At 41.4% G+C, this 22,335-nt stretch overlaps 1 protein-coding gene across 1 annotated transcript; it reads left to right on the plus strand.

The window, feature by feature from the left end:
- Nucleotides 1–1,234: 1,234 nt before the first annotated feature.
- Nucleotides 1,235–21,542, plus strand: DHRS7C (dehydrogenase/reductase 7C). Its single transcript, XM_032199615.1, has 6 exons — nt 1,235–1,388; nt 9,132–9,244; nt 10,550–10,760; nt 14,148–14,240; nt 20,725–20,880; nt 21,334–21,542. The coding sequence occupies exons 1-6, from the start codon at nt 1,235–1,237 to the stop codon at nt 21,540–21,542; spliced, it is 936 nt and encodes a 311-aa protein (XP_032055506.1).
- Nucleotides 21,543–22,335: the final 793 nt, after the last annotated feature.

Consider the following 22,335-nt stretch of genomic DNA (forward strand, 5'->3'; position numbering starts at 1 on the left):
TGAGGCTGGTGGCCTGCCTGGGCTCGCAGGGGGGTCTACCACAATGCCTGGGGGCCCACCATAAGTCACCAGCAGATGTCCACCGCTGTGCCCGGGGGTCCACAGCGTGTTGCTGGGGGGGTTCGTCCAGGGGCCTGCCGGGGGTCGTGTCACAGGACCTCCGCTGCGACATCCTTTGCCAGCTCTTAGCTTAGTTTTATGCACTAACTCCCAAAGCCAGCTTGCTCAGAGACTTTTTCCCAGCACATACATGTAAATATTGTGGAACAGTGATTACTTCAAATCACAAATTCTTCATGGCACTTTTTTTTTTTTTTTTTGGTATATTGTTATCATGGAGTTTATACAAATGTTTTTCCATATAAAGTTAGTCAAAAAGTTAGTTGAAGGCCAGTGACAGGAAACTGAGATAGACTCAGTTAGATAGACTGAGATTTCCTTTGTACTACTCCTATGAACAACTGCAAACCAGGGGAAGACAGAAAGATAAATGCTTCATTGTACAATTGAATTGATATTGTACTAAAAACTTCTACGTGATTGTCCAGCCTATTAGCTAATAGGTCAGGCATGTGAATCACACTGTGGATGCTATATTTACTTTTGAAGACCAGCTGTCACAGCTGTAGGCTATACATAGCCATTCTCATAGAGGGCAAGCAGCCTCAACATATGTGATCTTCTATAAAAATGCTGAAGGACTTTAATTAAGCCTGTAATACAAAATTTTGTTCAGAAGAAAACCTTATCCATACCAGGATTCTACCTGCCATAGTAAGTGATTTTTTTTCTATGTCTTTTAAAACAGAAAACATTTGTATTAGGTATTTTACCCGAAATTAGGATAAAAAGCTTTTTATTAGTTTTCCCACAACAGAAACATAATTAAAAGCTTATTTTATACTATGTTTTGCCTAAAGGCAATATTTGTACTAAAATTTTATTATGTTTTTGCCAACATAGAGTCATTTTGAATAAAAGAAAACTAAATTTGTTTAGAACATGCAATAATGAGTAAAATGAATAATAATAAAAAAGAACTTATTAAAATAGCTTAATAAGGAATTGCTGATTGGAAAACAGTTTCCTACTGCTTCAAGCCTTTGGCATGTTGTTATTTATGGCTATTCTACACATAAAAAATATTGCTTTTGTAGAGAAGAATAATTTGAAAAATAATGAATGCACATTATCATTACTGTTACTTTCATATGTACTCTTGTTTTCCACAGATATGGGTATTCTTGCTGTACTTGCCCTACCATTGGTTATTCTCGGGATCAGTGGAATTATTTATATTTACCAGTCAGTCATATGGCTACTGTCCCGGTCAGCAGTACAAAACAAGGTGGTGGTAATCACAGATGCCATCTCTCGACTAGGCAGTGGTGAGTTGTCTCTTTTCTTCTCAGTGTCAGAGAACACAAATGGGCAGAGATCCTCTTCTACATGATTTCATGTGCATTCATTACCTTGAGCTGGATGCAGAAGTTAGGAAATACGGTTATAAATAAAGCCTATCATTTTTAAATGTACATTTTTAGTCTCAGCCACAGGAACTGATGTTGGACTTTTAGGAACAGCAGAGCGTTATGTTTATTCAATTCAATAGAATAAGAGGTTTTATAAGCACACTGAGTGCTATTTTTAGCATGTTGCTACTCTGAGGTCTTATGTCATAGGTTGCCACTGTAGGGTAGCAGCAATCATAAACAGGTGTCATGATACTCTGTTACAGGTTCCTTTTCAGCCTTTAAAAGCTTCTAGATTTCCTGCTCCCTTCCACTTGTATACGGAAGTGCTCAGCTCTCTCTCCATATTCATATCATTTTACCCCTCTATAACCTATGTTCTTCTTTGCTATTCCTCTTTGATATTCTTCAGTACCTCCAACTGGGATGTCTGACTATGTGTGACGGTGGTTTCACTGGAAGGAAGAAAAGGGTATATCATAATTTATGTTTATATAAATGGGTTGACTAGGTGAGCAGTCATTTACCATCTGCTTCTTCCTGGTCTGTATTTCCTTCTTACACAGTCCTATGAGATTAAAAGCACTGGGTCATACATGCTTATGTACAGTCCTGCTGCAGACATTACTTGAAGGGCAGTGGATGCAAGTACCTCCTAAGTCAAACATAGCTTGGGGTTACGTTTTGGCCTTTTCTAAGTATGCCAGAAAACTTACATTTCCAAGCAGTCAAGAGTTGTTGGAAAGGCATACTCTTGTATAATTATTCTTAAGCGAGCAGAACAGTGACCCATGACAGAAATAGAGACTATGCTAATAAGGAGTGGTGTTCATCAGGGCCTGTTGAGACAAGGCATGAGATAAAGTTGGACCTCAACATCCCACCTAGCTTTTCCCTTTTCCTGAAAACTTCAGTTTCAGGTAAAGATAATATTAGCATACATTTTATCTGGTTGGTTATATTTAAGTATTTTTGTTTAGAGAGGCACAATTTAGACTTATGGCCAGCATATGAGTCTCTGGGTGAAAGGTGTGAGGTGGAGACTGGATGGTTCCTTGGCAGTGTATTATATGAACTGTTTCCAATTGTCTGCTAGTTTTATGATAAACTGGCAGCCTCACCTTCAGAGATCAAAAGGAAATCATAGTTGCTTGTTTGTTTGTTTGGTTTTTCATTTAATAACAGTTAAATCTTCCAAAGGAGATGAAATTAATATTAGCAGAAAAAGGGTGCAGAAACTTCCTGGTCACACAAAAAATTGGCTGAATATGAGCCAGCAGTGTGTTCAGGTGGCCAAGAAGGCCAACAGCATTCTGGCTTGTATAAGAAACAGTGTGGCCAGCAGGTCTAGGGAAGTGACTGTCCCCCTGTACTTGGCTCTGGTAAGGCTGCACCTTGAGTACTGTTTTCAGTTTTGGGCCCCTCACTACAGAAAGGACATGGAGGTGCTCGAGCGAATCCAGAGAAGGGCAACGAAACTGGTGAGGGATCTGGAGAATAAGTCTGATGAGGAACAGCTGAGGGAGCTGGGGTTGTTCAGCCTGGAAAAGAGGAGGCTCAGGGGCGACCTTATCGCGCTCTACAGGTACCTTAAAGGAGGCTGTAGCAAGGTGGGGGTTGGTCTGTTCTGCCATGTGCAGACATGGTGACAGGATGAGGGGGAATGGGCTAAAGTTGCATCAGGGGAGGTTTAGGTTGAATATTAGGAAGAACTTCTTTAATGAAAGGGTTGTTAGGCATTGGAATGCGCTGCCCTGGGAAGTGGTTCAGTCACCCTCCCTGGAGGTCTTTAAAAGACATTTAGATGTAAAGCTTAGTAATATGGTTTAGTGGAGGACTTGTTAGTGTTAGGTCAGAGGTTGGATTAGGTGATCTTGGAGGTGTCTTCCAACATAGATGATTCTGTGATCCTGCAATTCTGTGAAATCTGCAACAAAAATGATATATGTGGACATTTTAATAAAATTACTAGGTAATAAAGAAGATGAGGGACTCAAGTTCAGTTTAACACTGTTTACTAACCTTCTAAATGGTAGGAAATGAATGGTGTTCTCACCTGTTTCTACTCAGATTGAATGAATTTGCTTTAAACTGTGATATTCCACATCTTTTAATAAAATTTGGCTAATACTGAAATCAGCAGGTTCTGCTTCATTTTTGCAGAAAGATACAACTATTGTGAAAGGAAGAAAGTTGTGTTTTGTAATAAGTAACTGAAAAATGATTTATTTTACTAGATATCTTTCTCAAATGAGAACCCACTTATGATGTCTTTCATCTCTTCTACTTCATTTATGCATAAATACCATTGAACATTTACAATTCTAGCAGTTTATAAAAATTATATTGCTTTGCTGTGGTTCAACTTGGCATGCATCTAAACACTATACAGCTGTTCACTCACTCCTTTCCCCCAGTGGGATGGGGGAGAGAATCAAAAAAGGTAAAAATGCAAGATAAGGGCAGTTTAAAGGGAAAAGAAAAAAAAAAAAAAAAAAAAAAAAGAATTAAAAAACGCAAATGGTGCACAATGCAATTGGTCACTGCCACCCAACCAAATCCCAGACATTCTCCAATTAATGGCAGTCCCCCCAGCCAACCCCCTCCAGTTTTATTGTTCAGCATGATATCATGTGACATGAGATACGCCTTTGGCCAGTTTGGGCCCTGGCTTTGTCCCCTCTCAGCTTCTCATGCATGTCCAGCCTACTCTCCAGCAAAGCAGCAGGAGAAGCAGAAGAGTCCTTCATTTGCTGTAAGCACTGTTCAGCAACTAAAACATCAATGTGTTATGAATGTTATTTTCAACCTAAACCCAAACCATAGCACCATACCAGCCGCTAGAAAGAAAATTAACCCAATCCCAGCCAAAACTAAGACATGTTTATGGACTGAGATTATATGTACAGATACAAAGGATGCAGTTCATAAGTACTGTTGCTTTATTTTTAAAGAGGTTTGTGTATGTACTGAGAATCAATTGGATGTGAGACAACGCATGCCTAGGAGGCTCAACAGGAATAATACTGAACAAAATGCAGCATGCTCATCTAATACTACTGAATGTGCCTGGACTTCTTGAAAGAAAAAAATGGATGGAAACTGTGTTACTTAAGGTCCCTCCCTGGCTAGAGATGTCCCTTTGCAGTTGTGAGCATGGGGATATGCCTGGGTAGGTAAATGTTAGAGTGGCTGTTCCTGTCTTTAAGGGACAAACTTGAAAACTGAGTCTTCAGGAGGAAATGGATGTGCCATGAGGATAATTCTTCACTTGACTATTATCTTTACGACAGTTGAGGAGGAGCAAGGGATTGAAATTCCCCAGACTAGCTCTGACTTTATCTGTGAACAAAACTGGTAGGTTACATGTGAAATAACCCTGTGTGCTGTATATAAAGGGAACCAGGAAAAAACTTGATGAAATCACTTGTTGAACTTGGCTTTTCAATGTGCAGCAGGGTCTGTTGTTCTCTTTCTAGGCCAGTGGGTTTACTTCTGTGATTCCTTGATCATAGAATGGCCTGGGTTGAAAAGGACCTTAAAGATCATGTAGTTTCAACCCCCCTGCTCTGGGCAGGGGTGCCAACCACTAGAGCAGGCTGCCCAGAGCCGCATCCAGCCTGGCCTTGAATGCCTCCAGGGATGGGGCATCCACAACCTCTCTGGGCAACCTGTTCCAGTGCCTCACCTGAATGCCTCTGAGTGAAAAATTTTATCCTAATTGCTAAGCTAAATCTCCTCTGTCTTAGTTTAAAACCATTCCCCCTTGTCCTATCGCTATCAACACATGTAAACAGGCATTCCCCCTCCTGTTTATATGCTCCCGTCAAGTATTTGAAGGCTGCAGTGAGGTCTCCCCAGAGCCTTCTCTTCTCTTGATGTCAGTGTTGCTCACCCATGGCTTATTTGGTAGCTGTGGCAGAAGACCTGGACAGACTTCTCCTAACTGGGCCAGCAGATGTTAGATGATTACTGTAATAAGTTGCCCCCTTAATTAATTTTCAGAGAGCATTGTATTAATCATAGAAAGGAATTTATTGATGTCGTGGTTTAACCCGGCTGGCAGCTAAACACCACGCAGCCGTTCGCTCACCCTCCCCCCTCCCTCTCTGGGACGGGGGAGAGAAATGGAAAGTGAAGCCCGTGAGTTGAGATAAAGACAGTTTAATAAGACAGGAAAATAATAATAACAAAATAATAATAATAATAATAATAATAATAATAATGATACAATGGTGATAATAGGAAAGTAATAATAATATGTACAAACAAGTGATGCACAATGCAATTGCTCACCACCCGCTGACCGATGCCCAGCTTAACCCCGAGCAGTCCGGCCCCCTCCACCCGGCTAGCCACCCCTATATATTGTTTAGCATGACGTCAGATGGTATGGAATACCCCTTTGGCTAGTTTGGGTCACCTGTCCTGGGTCTGTCCCCTCCCAGCTCTTACTGCACCCCCAGCCTGCCTGTTGGCAGGACAGAGCGAAAGGCTGAGATGTCCTTGGCTTGGTATAAGCACTGCTCTGCAACAATTAAAACATCGGGGTGTTATCAGCGCTCTTCTCATCCTAAGCCAAAACACAGCATTCCACCAGCTACTAGGAAGAAAATTAATTCTGTTCTAGCTGAAACCAGGACAATTGAGTAAGCAACAACAAGCAAAACAGCGCAGGGCGGCTGGGGAGTCTTGGCTCCGACAACGGCGCGCACCTCACCCCCGCCAGGGTCCCTTTTTATATCTTGCTAATTCTGGGATTACGCAGGACATCCTGGTATATTCTGCGACTGTGCGCACTGTTGCTAGGGGGTCATCTCTGTCCCTCTGGTGGTCGTGAAGATGAAGGCCGTAGTCTTCCTCAGCGTTGTGGTTCAACTTCTTTTTTTATTTGGTCATGTTGGCCCAGCGTGAGACAGGAAGGCAGGATGTTGATACACTAGTTTAGCAACTTATCAGGAGATGGTTACATGAGCTTTGCAGCAGTGTCTTTGAACAAAAGAGGCAACTGAGATGCAGAAGGAGAGAAGGGGAGGGGGCTCTCTTTTTTGTTACATTAAGCAAAAGAATTTTCATAGTGCCTAGCCAAGTATTATACAGCTACTTACTTCAGCAGGGAGCTTTCGCAACTCCCGTTCCTTAAACGGAACTCCTTGTTTTTATAATACAAAAGACAATGAACAAACATTTGTTGTGTATTACAATTACCGCTTATCCTTTACTACCTCTTATAACTTCATTACCTTTATTTCCATTTATAAGATTATTACCACCTTGTGTTTTTTTTGTTTTGTTTTGTTTTTTGTTTTGTTTTGTTTTTGTTAGTTTCTGGGTTTGGTGATTTCTTTTACTGACTTTGAAATGTCATTTACCATTATCTGAACAGTCTGGAAAAGCACATACGTGCACTAGAAATGGTATGCTTTTTGTTTGTTTGTTTGTGGAGAAGGGAGGAGAATTACATTATTTTATCTATATACCTGCCTTCTTTAAAAAGAAAAGAAAAAAAAAAAGATAAGTATATTATTTATAACATACTGTAGCATTTTTTAGAATAAGCCATTGTAGAGACTAGAAGAATCATAGAATCTTAGACTGGTTTGGACTGGAGGGGACCTTAAAGATCATCTAAGTCAAACCCACGCCCTGCCATAGGTACCAGGTTGCACAAAGCCCCATCCAAAACTGCCCTTTATATGTTTTGGGGATGGGCCATTCACAGCTTCTCCAGGAAACCTCTTATTTCTCTTTCTCTCAATATTTTTAATTTTTGTGTTTGTTTGTTTGTTTTTAATTTTAGTGCTTATTTTAAGATAAAGTTAAAATGATTTTTCTCTGGTTGGCTATATTTCAGTACTTTTGTTTACAGAGGCACTATTTAGAGTGCTCCAGCTGAGTTTGGGCATCTTGAAAAATCATAGCACTCTTGAAAGTTTCACAGAATCAGATAACAGTTTAGGTTGGCAGGGACACCTAGAGGTCATCTGTGCCAACTGAACTGCTCTAGCATGGATACTGATATCTTGTGCAGGATAAATATTAAACATTCTTTCCCATGCTGCATGCTGAAACATTTTGGGGATGGGCCATTCACAGCTTCTCCAGGAAACCTACTCTTCTGGTCTATAGTTCCTCAGGTCCTCCTTTCTGCCCTTTTTAGAAATGAGAGTGATGTTTCGCTTGTTCCAGTCACCAGCGACTTCACCTGACTTCCATGACTTTTCAAATATGATGGAGAGTGGCTTGTCAACTACAACAGCCAGTTCCCTCAGGATGCTGGGATGCATGTCCTTAGTCCCAATAGGCTTGTACCGGTTCACTTTCTTCAGGTGGTCTCATACCTGCTCTTTGCTTACAGTGGGAGGGGACTTTGCTCCCTCAGCCCCTGCCTAGAGGTACAGGGACATGAGAGTGGTGGGAAGCCTGACCGGCAGTGAACACTGAGGCAAAGTTGTTGAATACCACAGCCTTCTCTATGTCTGTTGTTACCAGTTCTTCCTTATTTATCAGAGGGGGTACACTTTCCTTGGCCTTTCTTTTCTGACCTACATATAAAATCTCTTTTTTTTCTTTGCATCTCTTGCTGAGCTCAGATCCATCTGTGCCTTGGCTTTCTTGGTCCCATCTTTGCACATGCAGATGGCATCCCTTGTACTCTTTCCAGGCAACATGTCTCTGCTTCTACTGCTAGCATATTTCCTTCTTACACAATTTGACTAGCAGATCCTTGCTCAGCAATGGCTTCCTGCCTTTCCTGCCTGATGTTTTACACACAGGAATTGTGTTAAGTAAACACAATTATAGTTTACTTAAACAGTGGTGAATCCCTAATCCAGAATATATGACTGTATGGAGAAAAAACAGTTCCAGTGCAACATACCCAGAAATTTCTCAGTGGCCTTCTTAGGAAGTCTTGAGGGAATCTGTCTTAATGAGAGGTAGCTCAAGATGGTCTTCATAACCTCCACTGGCTCCTGGGGAGGATGGATCACCTATGAAAAGAAGGGTCTGTGTAAGAAAGGTCTCTTTCTCCAATTAATTGATGTTTCATCTCATCTGTGGGACAGTGGCTGGTGAGTTTCTCTGCATGATAACTCTATCTCAAAGTTGTAGATATGTTTCATACAGCTGTGAGTTTCATGAAGATAGCATACAGAACTAGCTTTGCTATATTCTGGGATTGGTTGGTATCTTTATATTGCTGTGGGCAACATGAAGTTTTACCAAAGAGTTTGTACTCTATAAACATGTATTTTTAATGTATTTTTCTTTATGGTAAGTGTGTTTCTAATGGAGACAGTTAAAGAAGAAAGACAATTAGAACATTTTTCTTCTAACTTAGACCCTTCATCCATTAACTGTCATATTGTTCTTTTGATTACATGCCATGATTAAAAAGTACCAATGTGTCATATCATTAATTCTGATAAATATAATACAGTAAAAATATACCTTAAATTTAATTTATTAATCATATACATTGTTTCCATTTGATACTTTCTTTTTTTCTCATATATATTTTTATTCTCTCAAAATTCATGAATTTTAAAGAAACGATTCAGCATCATTAGCAAAAACAGGATCCCATTTCAACTAAAATGAGCATTATCAAATTGCTGTAATTGTTAATATTTTTTTCTGAATGTTTGTCTCCCCTAGAATGTTCTCGGGTGTTTCACACAGGAGGAGCAAGGCTTGTATTGTGTGGCAGGACATGGGAGAAGCTGGAAGCTTTGTATGATGCTTTAATTAGTGTGGCAGACCCCAGCATGGTAAGTGTTTCCTCACTGTGCTTTGAAAATTGAGAAGTCAAAGTAAACACCTTCTTCAGATACATAAAGTGCTTTTATATACACTAAAATGAAGTATACATGAAGCTTGAATCACTGTTAGTAAAGATTTTGGTTGTCCACATAATATACCCAACAGATTTCAGAGAGAGAAAGAGAACTAAACACCTCTGAAGATCTTCAGAGCATGATGCCAAAAATAAGTCAGAAACCCTGCTCTCCCAAATCAAGATAACTGCTAATGAGTGGCCCTGCATTTTGAACAAAGACCTGCCCCAAACCAGACAACTAGAAATGCTAGGTAGAGGGATTTGCCTCATTCAAATGTAAGAGATCCAAAGTTCTTCATTTAATTGCACAAACTGTCACCAGTTTTTCACATAGTAAGAGTGCTCAAGAAAGGGGAGATGTGTCTAAAGATTGAATTTAATCTCCACTAATCTGGGAGAATTCCCAGCTAGCAAGCTATGGGAGCACACTAAGAGTTTCTTTTTCTCATTACTACGGGGTCACTATGTAAGTAGACATGCAAGACCTGTAAAGTCTGCCCACGCTGCCAAAGGTACTTCTTTGGAAGGTGGTTATTGAAGTTCATGGAAAAGCTTTCCTTCCATGATCAACAGATGCCTAACTCATTCTCGGGCGTAGGTGTTCCTGAAGACATCAAACGTTCTATAGCCTCTGTTCATCAAACCAAGAGATACTTGCATTTTGCCCTTGTTCTGCAGTGTTTCACTTGTTTGCTACATAAAAGTCGTCTTTGCAAGCAATCATACAAGAGTATCAGTTTGGATATCATATAATTAAACAAACCATTCCTACCTTTTACATTCCCTCTGTAAATTCAATCCCTTCATGTACATGTAAATCTTCTTTCAAAGCACTATATCCTAGATTGATTCTGTGGTCAGCAAATTTCTCCAGAGGGCTGCTTATGAAAAGACCATCATTTGAAGTGCTAGGAGTCACCCTAGTGGGTATCTATGTGCCTTCACTGATTACAAAACAGAGAGACAAAACTCAGTGGGATAGAATCAATCCAACCTATCCTTCCCATGATGTTCTACTTTATGCACCTACATCTGAATATCAGAGTACATGAATACTTACTGCTGAGCTACACTCTTTCTAGAATGGGTTAATAAGAAAAAAAATCAAGGTTTTTATGAGAGTGGTAAAAACACTTCCTTCAGATATAGTGGTAAATTATTAAGAATTTCTTTTTAAGCAAATAGAAATACATTTTTATAAAACAGGAGTCCTTGAAATAATTCTTTTCTTTGTTAGACTTATACACCAAAGCTCATTCTTCTGGATATCTCAGACATAGACTGCATTCAAGATGTAGCTAGGGAAATCCTGGATTGCTATGGCTGTGTGGATGTACTGATCAACAATGCAAGTATGAAGGTAAAAGGAGCAGTGCAGAGCATTTCTTTGGAACTTGATAAAAAGATAATGGATGCCAACTATTTTGGACCTGTAACATTAACCAAAGGTATTTTATTATTTTTTTTTACCATTTTCCTGTTACTACTTAAAGCTTGAGATCCAAGTCACTGGCTTTGCCATAATCCAGAACAAGTCTGTGAAAATCGGTGGACTGAAAGTGGACCGAGGTGATGAGATCAAAATCAGACTGCCTGAGCTTGGAAATAGATGACTAAATAAGCAGGCATTTGAAAGTCACACACATATGTATATATAAATGTCTAATTATTATGTTTTGTTTATGGTGACTCTTTTACTTATGTGCTTGCTACCTTTGTTACAAATATAACTATTTTCAAAGTGCTTGCAGGGGTACAGATAAGCTGACAAATAAAAAACCTTAATGTACCTAAATCTGCATGTAGAATCCAAGTTCAGTCTAGAAGGCACAGAGTGAATGGAGCAGACCTCAACAAGTTACACCAAGACACAAATAACTTCAGATTTAACTTCTCTGTTGTTTCAAGGGAGGTATTGAAATGCTTAGAACTGAGGAGGTGCTTGATCCTGAAAAATGCAGAATTAAGTCCTTAAAATATTAACATGTCATCATGGCACTCTGAAGATCTATGAAGCTTTGTTCATTATGTTTTTGTCCATTTCCTCTTTTTTTTTTTTTTTTCCTTATCTTTTACTCCTATTCTTTGTAGTCCCAAGACCTTCAAAACATCATTCCAATAATCATGTTCAGTGTATTACTGAGATCTCAGCACTTGGGAAAACACTAAAGAAACAAATGGCCGCCTGCTGTTTGTTTCCCTAGGTATTCCATTCCATTCCATTCCATTCCATTCCATTCCATTCCATTCTTGTTTCCTTGGGCATTCTGTTTTTGAATCAGATGTGGAATAGGTTCAATAGAAAAATGTGCATCAGTTCTTCAGTACCTGTCTTTACCTTCCTCTCAGCTGCATCTGTCTGGCTTCTCTAACTCATGATGTGACAACACATTTTCCTTTCCTCTCTTTTTATATACAAACATAGCCATTATATAAACTAATTTAACAAAACTCATACAGTCACTCTGTTATTTCAAGTGGACTTTCTAATTGGAATTTTAGACACTTCTTGACCAGTCTGCTTAATAGGATACCAGCTTTCAATCTTTCCAAGAGTACTTTTCTGTTTTTCTTCCAGCCTGTATGCTGATTTGCACTAGGAATGAGCTGAAACTGCCTTCTATTTCTTCTTCAATTTTTGTTTTGATTTTGTTTTCATTTTGCTAAATCCAGAACAATTGGAAAATGTATTTTCTGTCCATTAAAGCTCTTCCTTATGATTTAAAAAATCTCTGAGATTCTGTCTCCAACCATTTTTTAATCTCACATAATGAAATGTGTTGAAGCTTTAACCCAAAAATTTAAGCCAAGACGGAATCCTGTTGACAGCAATAAGTTGTAATGGCCCTGAGAAGCCTCTCCTGAGGCCCTCCTCTCACCCTCTGCCTATAAGCCTAGAATACTCATTTCAGCTGAGGCCTAGGCCTTCAGTGCTTACTTGGGATTTGTTGTACATATACCTGTCTGTGGTCTGCCTTCTGGATGAACCTTAGACCTAGTTCATGGCTTGTCTTGCCTGGGACTGCCAATGGACTATGTTATGAGCACCCAGCTCTGGCCACCACAGTCCTGTGGGACTGTTTGCTCCCATTTTGTCTTCCTATATAGGACAGCTGGCCCTCACTGCTCCCTAATAAGATCAGTCAAAAGTTATTTAAAGCATTTTTGCCTTTTTTGAGTTGTTTATCATTCCAGAGAAGTCTGATTTTTCTTGGGAAGTCTAAAATTTCACAAGGTTTCAAACTCTTTGCCCTTTTTCCTTGTCTTAGTACCACAGCATTTACTCAGTAGCTTCAGTTCCACGATATTAAAACAAAATTATTCTTGACCACTTTCACAGTAAAGATTTTTTTTCCTTATACCTACTCTGAACCTGCTGTGATATAGCCTTGTGCCACTCCTGCACGTCCTGTCATCAGTTATCATGAAGGAGACCAGCACCTCCATCTCCACTTGTTCTCCTCAGGAACTTGTAGAAAGTAAAGAGGTCAGTTCTTGGACTTTTCTACACACCAAACCAAACAAGTGTCCTCTGCCTCTCCTTATAAGACATTTTCCAGTCTTTTTACCAGGATTGTTGCCCTCTTCTGGATGCTTTCAATGACTATCTTCAATTTCCAGCTACCAGATTTTGTGATATTTTTTACTGCAGTGTGGAGAAAACCTTCATTCAAACCTACATTCAAAACATTCACCGAGGCAATCAGCTCTGGTGCAGGTCTGTTCCACAGCAGAGCAAGGGACAAAAGTTTGCAGTGTGTTTCCTGAGCCAGGAAAACCACAGGGGAGCACAGATGCAGGTAGCTCTTGCAAGATAGCTATCTTGCTGACCAGGTGTGGGAGTGGGCCAGCAGTAATGGCAGCCACGCCTACTCCAACAAAAGGCAGCCCTAGTAATTGACAGTGACCAGGATCACTGAGAAAAGGACAGGCAAACAGGGTGTGTTGTGTCAGCCAGGGTGTGGCACAGTAGTTTGTATGGCAATTTCTACATTAAAGCATGCAGGGCAGGTACTGTCACTCTGCCACTTTCAATGGCAGTTGTAACCTGCTGGCAAAGAGCTTCAGTCATAGTATTCAACTAGCAGAAAGCTATGTCCGCTGTGGCCTCTCTAGCCACAGTAACCAACACAGCTATCCAGACAGAGCTCCCAAGACAACATACACAGCCATCCAGGTCTCAGACTGCAGGGTGTGTCCAAGTTTTCTGTCAGTATCTGACAACAGCAGTGAATACACCTGTGGGAGGTGTGCCCAGGTAGAAGAACTGCTCAGTGTGGTGATAGAGCTTTGTGAGGAGGTAAGCAGGAAGAGGAATATCAGGGAGTCAGAGAAGGAGATGACTGTTGGAATCATACACTACCATCCCTGAGACACATTTGTCAGCCAGCCACAACACAACCTTCCCTCTCACCAACAGGCAGGAGGGGACCTTTGGTAACAGAGGAAAACTGCCACCAAAACCTCATCCCTTGATATTGGGAGAGCAGATTTAAGGCTGCTCGGGGAACTAGTTAGTGAGGACTGTTGGGAAACAGCTTTTGAAGGTATTGAGGCCCACCAGTGCTGATCGCTTTTTAAATACAACCTCTTAAGAGCACAGGAACATGCAATTCCAAAATGTTGTTAAGTGAAGCAAATAGGGCAGAAGACCCTCTGTGGAGTCAGGACTTGGATCCTTGTGGGCCATTCCAACTCAGGATGTTCTATGATTCTATATTTTGTTAAAATGCTGCTATCTTTAATGCAGCTGTCACTTTTTTTTTTTTTTTCCCCAATAAATATATTGCACTCTTTTAATTTCTTGCCTTTTTCTTTCTATTTCTTTTTTTCAGCCATTCTTCCCAACATGATCTCAAGAAGAACTGGCCAAATTGTTCTAATTAATAGTATCCAAGGAAAAATAGGAATTCCATTTCGTGCAGCTTGTAAGTTATACATTCATATAACATAAATTCAAAAGTATACATTTATAAAATATTCATTCTAATATGTAAATTGTGAATATTCCATTAATATTTAGTTATTAAAAATGGCAATTTGCATCCTTATTCAGTAAGAATAAGAAGTGGAACTCAAGGAGAAACAGTTAAAGTACCGTGAAGCTTAATTTCTGCCTAAGGTGCCTGTGGATAGGAAGGTATCAAATGTGACAGCAAGGTTTTTTAAGTTCTTGGGAGGGATTCAGGGGACAATAGACCTATAGTTCTAATATCTTGTGTTGGCTTCACACTGATAGGTAGCTAAGTTCCACCACACTGCTCTCTCACTCCCCTCCTGAAAAGAATAGGGGGAGAAAATATGATGAAAAATGGCTCATGGATTGAAATGAGAAACATTTCAATTAAAGGAGAAGGAAGGGGAAAAAGAAAACAAAGGAAAGGAAAAAATAAAAAAAGCAAAGGCCGCATGGAAGGAAAAGGAGAAAATTATTCCTATCAGCAAGTGATGTTCAGCCACATTTTAGGAATCAGGGCCTCAATATATATAGTGGTTGCTTGGAAAACCAACACTTTCATAATGAGAGTCCCTCCCTTCTTCCCCTTCCTCAGCTTTTATGTTGAGCATGATGCCATACAGTGTGGAATAACCTTTTAACCAGTGTAGATCAGCTGTCCTGGCAAAGTTCCTTCCCCACTTCTTGCCCACACCCAGCTTACTAGCCTTTAGGTGTGAGGGTGGAGGTTGGAGACAGTCTTTATGTTGTGCCAGCATTGCTCAGCAGTAGCCAAAACATTGGAGCAGTATCAATACCGTTGTAACTGCAAGTGCAAAGCACAGCACTTCATGGTCTCGCTGTGGGGAGAGTTAACTCCATCCCAGCCAAACCTAGTACATATCTGCACTGGGTATTTTAGTAGAAACAGTAAATAAGAAAGTAACTGTATAAATATAACATAATGGTAGAGATTAACTACTGCTTTGTATAGAGAGCTCATGACTCATGCGCTTAATGGAGTTCTCTACAGGAGAATAAAAGGAGATGCATTTATTGCATTCTGCTTGGCTTTCCATAAAATTTTCAGGAAGGTGTTTCACTCAAAGGTCCTAATGAAGCTAAGCTGTCTTGAATTATGATGAAAGGTCTTACAATTCATAAAATACAAAGATAGACAGAATATATAAGATAGATGTAAATAGAGAATTTTCACTGAGACATGAGGTCAGAGTAGGTGACAGACTGAAACAGAAGTCCCACAAGACCTTGGGATTGTGACACATACATGAAAGGATTCATGAAAGCAAATTACAGTGACAGAAACTATAAGAAAAATAATAGAGAAAAAAAATCCTACCATAATGCCTTTGTATAAATCTATACAGCACCCACATATTGAACATTGTGGGCAATTCCGGTGCCTCCATCTCAAAGGAATTATGATCACAGAATTACTGAGTACACCCTCAGAAAGTTTGCCAATGACAACAGACTGTGTGGTGCTGGAGGATGCCATCCAGAGGGATCAAGCCCAAGTATAAGTGTCCTGCACTTGTTTTGGGGCAATTCTAAACACAAATACAGGCTGGGTAGGGAATTATTTGAAAACAGCACATGATAAAAAGGACCTTTGGGTGCTGGTGGATGAGAAGCTCAGCATGAGCTAGCAATGTGCAATTGCAGTCCAGAAAGTCAGCTGTGTCCTGGGCTGCATCAAAAGAAGCGTGGCCAAAAGATAGAGAGAGGTGATTCTCCTCTTCTTCTCTGCTCTCATAAGACCCCACCTGGAGTACTGTGTTCAGCTCTAGGATCCACAGCACAAGACACAGATGTGTCAGCAGCCTTCCAGTGTTTGAAGGGGACCTACAGGAAAGATGGGGAGAGAGTCATTATCAGGGAGTGTAGCGATAGCACAGAAAGATACTGGATTTGAACTAAAAGAAGGTAGAACTCAAATTATTCTATGATTCTATGATTCCTGATGTGGGTGTGGTGGTTTTACTTGGCTAGGCAGCTGATCTCCACCACAACTGCTCTCTCACTTCCCCTCCTCAAAGGGAAAGGGGGAGAAAATATGAAGAAAAGAGCTCAAGGGTTGAGATAAGGACAGAGAGATTACTCAACAATTATCATCACAGGGAAAACAGACTCAGCATTGGGAGATTAATGTGATACCTATTACTAACAAACTAGAGCAGTGAGAAACTGGAAAAAAAATAAATTAATTAAAACTACCTTCTCCCCATCCACCCTCTTCTACATCCTCCTGCCAAGCAAGGGGGGCAGGAGGATGCAAGGGGAACAGGGAACGGGGGCTGTGGTCAGTCCATGATGTTTCATCTCCACTGCTCCTTCATAGTCACTCTCTTCCCCTGCTCCAGCATGTGGTCCCTCTCATGGGATGCCATCCTTCCCAAACTGATCCTTCCCTACAAGTCCATGGGTCCGGATGGGATTCATCCCCGGGTGCTGAAAGAGCTGGCGGACGTCATCGCGGAACCTCTTTCAATTATTTTTCAATGATCCTGGGAATTTGGAGAGGTCCCGGTAGACTGGAAGCTGGCAAATGTTGTGCCGATTTTCAAGAAGGGTCAGAAAGAAGACCCTAGCAATTACAGGCCTGTCAGTCTCACATCAGTGCCTGGTAAAATCATGGAGAAGTTGGTTCTCGAACTTATTGAGGCACACCTGGGGGACAAAGCAGTCATTGGTCCCAGCCAGCATGGGTTTGTGAAGGGTAGGTCCTGCCTAACTAACCTGATTTCCTTTTATGATAAGATCACCCGTATGGTGGACCAAGGGAAACCAGCTGATGTGATTCTTTTTGGACTTCAGCAAGGCTTTTGACACGGTTTCCCATAGGATCCTACTGGACAAAATGTCCACCATACAGCTAAATAAAAACATCATACGATGGGTGAGCAATTGGCTAACAGGCAGCGCCCAAAGGGTTATGGTAAATGGGGCTGTGTCAGGCTGGCGGGCGGTCACCAGTGGGGTCCCTCAAGGCTCCATTTTAGGGCCAGTACTTTTCAATATTTTTATAAACGATCTGGATGTAGGAATAGAGGGTATTTTGAGCAAGTTTGCTGATGACACCAAACTTGGAGGAGTTGTGGACTCAAATGAGGGTGTAAAGGCCTTACAGAGGGATCTGGATCTGGACAGGTTGGAGAGCTGGGCGATCACCAACCACATGAAGTTCAATAAGAGCAAGTGCCGGGTCCTGCACCTGGGATGGGGAAACCCTGGCTGCATGTACAGACTGGGCGATGAGATGCTGGAGAGCAGCCTAGAAGAGAGGGATCTGGGGGTCGTGGTAGACAGCAAGTTGAATATGAGCCAGCAGTGTGCCCTGGCAGCCAGGAGGGCCAATCGTGTCCTGGGGTGCATCAAGCACGGCATCGCTAGTAGGTCAAGGGAGGTGATTGTCCCGCTCTACTCTGCGCTGGTGCGGCCTCACCTCGAGTACTGTGTGCAGTTCTGGGCACCACAGTATAAAAAGGACATGAAACTGTTGGAAAGTGTCCAGAGGAGGGCTACGAAGATGGTGAAAGGCCTGGAGGGGAAGACGTACGAGGAACGGCTGAGGTCACTGGACCTGTTCAGCCTGGAGAAGAGGAGGCTGAGGGGAGACCTCATCACAGTCTACAACTTCCCCGTAAGGGGGTGTCGAGAGGCAGGAGACCTTTTCTCCATTAACACTAGTTACAGGACCCGCGGGAACAGGGTTAAGCTGAGGCAGGGGATATTTAGGCTTGACATCAGGAAGAGGTTCTTCACAGAGAGGGTGGTTGCACACTGGAACAGGCTCCCCAGGGAAGTGGTCACTGCACTGAGCCTGTCTGAATTTAAGAAGAGATTGGACTGTGCACTTAGGCACATGGTGTGAACTTTTGGGTAGACCTGTGCGGTGTCAAGAGTTGGACTTGATGATCCTTAAGGGTCCCTTCCAACTCAGGATATTCTATGATTCTATGATTCCCACAGGCAGGAGCTCTTCAAGAACTGCTTCAACATGGGTCCCCCACAAGCAGCTGCTCCCCTCAGATCTCCTGCTCATGAGTGGTCTCGTCTCCACATCCTGCAGCTCCCACCCAGGGCCTGCTCCTGCACGGGCTCTCCATAGGTTACAGCCTCCTTCAGGCAAATCCACCTGCTCCACTATGGGCTCCTCCATGGTCTGCAGCATGGAAACCTTCTCCACCATGGTACACCACGGTCTGCAGGGCAACAGCCAGCTCCACCATGCTCCTCTCCACAGCCTGCAGGGGAACTTCTACTCTAGTGCCTAGAGCACCTCCTCCCCCTCCTTGTTAATGGACCTTGGTGTCTGCAGTGCTGTTCCTAACTCCTCACTCTCTCAGATGCTGTTGTGCAGTGCTTGTTGGTTTGGCTCTGGCCAGCAGTGGGTCCCTTTGGAGCCAGCTGGCCAGGTGGCCTGTAGTAGAACACAACCGCAAGTTGTTTGGCCCTTTTTTTTATCCCAGAACCTCTCAACCTGTCCATAGCTCTTTGTCAGAGGCATCTCTTTGCAATCAATCCATTCTCTAACATAGAGGGCAACATCCCATCCCTCCTTCCCTGCCTGTCTCTTCTGAAAAGTTTGTAACACTCAATTGGTCTTATCCAGTTGTGTGATTTTTCCCACCATGTTTCCTTGATAGCATTTAGATCATAGTTTTCAAATTACACCGTGGTTTCCAGCCCCTCTTCTCTCTTTTCTGTGCTGCATGCATTGGTGTAGAGGCACTTCAGCTGGGCTATCGGTTACACAACCTTTTCAGAGGAACGCTTCCTGATTGCTTTAAGACAGCTCCCTACAAGACATTATAGTAATAAGATAACTCCCTACAAGATAGTATCCCTAAAAGATGCCTATGAGATATCAGTCATTAATGTTTTTTCTCTCATGAAACTGACAGGGCAGTGAGGAATATAATTCTTCCTTCACCACCCAGAGATGAAAACAGATGAGGCAGAAACTGTCAAAATGCTTCAGCATGGTATTTCATAATCTGGATTGAGTTAATCACATAGCTGCATGAAGACCTAAAGTAATGACTTGGCTGCAGTGTTGTAGCCAGTGCCAAGGTGGCAGAAACTGTAATACTACTCCCTATTCTTCTGTATTCTCACTTTTTGTACTTTGTACTTTTGTACTTTTCTTAAGGTACAATTATAGTTTACTTAAACAGTGGTGAATCCCTTGAAGGTGTGCCTCAGATCATAGAACCGAAAACCTTGAGCATGGCACCAGCCACACATGCAATCATTCACCTGATCCATTCATGTCCTTCTTCTTCGGTCCCATTCTCCAGCTGGGAGGAAAGAGAACACTACCTGCACACTTGATCCCTTCAACATCTTTTTAAGGGACATAAAATCCCTTTTGATATTTCAGACCTTGTTGCAGATTTGTTCTATATTCGTACATGAGTACTAATGGGTGGTAACCTTCTGTTTTTACCAGGCTTGGTAGTGTCTTCCTGATATATCAATTACAAAAGTAATATAGTAGGAAGTGTAAGAACTGCAAAAAAGGTTCAGAAAAGAAACAACACATTGATGGAACATGCGAAATGGTTTTCATCTAGGAAACAGCCAGTTGTTTCAGGATATGCTCTAGATGTATAAAATCACGAGTATAAAAGAGAAAATTTTTACAATACCTCTACCTATATCTATACTGCATGAAATGAAACTGACAGAAGTAGAATTTCAAAACAAATGAAGGGAGTTTCTTGCCATTCCTGAAGCTTGCATGACATTTTTTAGATTGTATTCTGGACAGATGGTTTTCCAGCATAAACCAAGTCAAAAACAGGATGAATGAGTGCTTTGCAGCTCTTAGCACGAAGTTCTAGTTTTTGGTCAGGATTCATAGACTATTACCCTTAATACCGTTGTCAATAAAAAGGGGCCAACAGCAACTGAAAAAACATCTGTCACAATCATGTACTTTAAAATTAACTTTGATAATAAAAACCTCAGTCATTCCTGCTGGAAAACCAAGGCCTAATTTGTTTGCAAAACACTAGTAGACCTGCATTCCAGGAATGGCTATGTATCTCACTGTATTTCATTGATGTGTCACAAACTGCAGCATCATATGATGTGGAGACTCATCTGTTTCAGCTGTCTGTCTACCAAAGACAGTTTCAAACTGCAGAGATGATAGAGTTCTTGAACCATGAACTTAATGTTTCTAACTGGGAGAACCAGACACATACTCTTTCATACGCATAGGGAGACTCATACATATACTGGATGAGTCCTATACATATCATTTGCTTTTGTTTGTTTTCAAAATGTCATATGAAAATTTCGCTGGCTGAAATCATTGACCACTCTTCTGTCTTTTGGCTAATCATTCCCTGATCAGTTTTCTAAACATCGATGCTTTATGGAACACTATCATATATTCATATCAATACATCCAAACACCCTTATATTTCTTTTCTTTCTTTTAGATGCTGCTTCTAAACATGCTGCTGTAGGCTTTTTTGATTGTCTTAGAGCTGAAATGGAAGAATTTGATATTTCTGTCAGCACTGTGAATCCAACATTCATCTATTCATACCATCACCAACCAGCATCTGGCAATTGGGAGGCATCAATTTGGAAATGTAAGGAACATATTTTAAAGAGACCCATATAGCAGTATGGAAGCTTTTCCCAGGAAGAAGAAGGGAGCACAAAGAAAAGAATGGAAATAACAGAAAAGATATACAGGTTAGAGGAGCAAAAGAAAAGAGATATTGGAGAAGAGGAGCATGGTGAAAAAAAGGAGGAACAGGTAAAGGGAAAACATCATGTGAGAAAAGAAATAAAGCAGTGCATACAGGTAGAGGTGGGTACGATCACAAGGAAGACTTCAATTGCAATCAAGTTGCTCATTCCCTTACGGAAGATCTTAGAGTGTATGGTCAGGAAATATGAAAGAGGGGAAGAGAAGAAATTGAAAGTGTGTAGGAACTTAACTAACTTAACTGATGCACCAACTGTATATCCTTTCACTACCATTGCCTAAGGTGTGCCTGCAAGTCTGTATTTCTCATTCCTTTTGTTTGATTTTACAGTCTTTTTCAGAAAGGTGGAATACGGTGTGCATCCAGTGGAGGTGGCAGAAGAAGTCTTGCGCACAGTGAATAGTAAGAAGCAGGAGGTACTTATGGCCAACCCTATCCCCAGAGCAGCAGTTTACATTCGCACCTTCTTCCCTGAGCTGTTCTTTGCCATTGTTGCCTCAGGGATTAGGGAAAAGATGAAGACAGAAGAGGACGTTTGATTTTGTCCATCTCTTGTCCCTGCTTATGACCTGAATAAAATTTATGCTTCAAATGTCAATGCTTTCTGCTACTATTATGGGTGGAGTAAAGCAAGAGACTGCTTCCATATACCAATGTTTCACTTAATGATTCACTTAATGGGTCACTTAATGATTCTGGAAGCAATGTTAAAGTACACGCAGGACAGGGAGGTGCTGTGAGACTGCCAGCACAGCTTCAACAAGGGCCAATGAAGAATCATAGAATCACAGAATGGTTCGTGCTGGAAGGGACCATAAAGGTTGTCAAATTTCAACCCCCCCCCCCCCCCGCCATGGGCAGATACATCTTCCACTACACCAGGGTGCTCAAAATCCCATCTAACCTGGCTTTAAACACTTCCAGAGACAGGGCATCCACAATGTCTCTTGGAAAGCTGTTCCAGTGCCTCACCACCCTTAAAGGCACTCACATGATTAAGTAAGTCACTAAATGATTCACTGCCATTGTCACTCATTGATCCATGGAACTTCCACTCATCTGGATTTAGTGCATATGAGAAGATACATTGCACCAGTGTGAGGAAAATGTCCCCATCACTGTTTTAAGAAGTGATTCCCAATATAAATTGGCAGATCAAAGCCTGGGGAACCTGCAACAATTTATCAGAATAGTCTGCCAGTGCTAGGACTGATGGGGCCTTACAGGAACAAAAGGTTGGGGAATGAGGGAGATATGGGAGACAGAGGAGAAAAGGGAAACAAACAAACAAACAAACAAACATATGGCATTAGAGCCCCAATTTGAGAGACA

Source organism: Aythya fuligula, chromosome 18 (genome assembly GCF_009819795.1).
Source record: "Aythya fuligula isolate bAytFul2 chromosome 18, bAytFul2.pri, whole genome shotgun sequence".
Lineage (NCBI taxonomy): Eukaryota > Metazoa > Chordata > Aves > Anseriformes > Anatidae > Aythya > Aythya fuligula.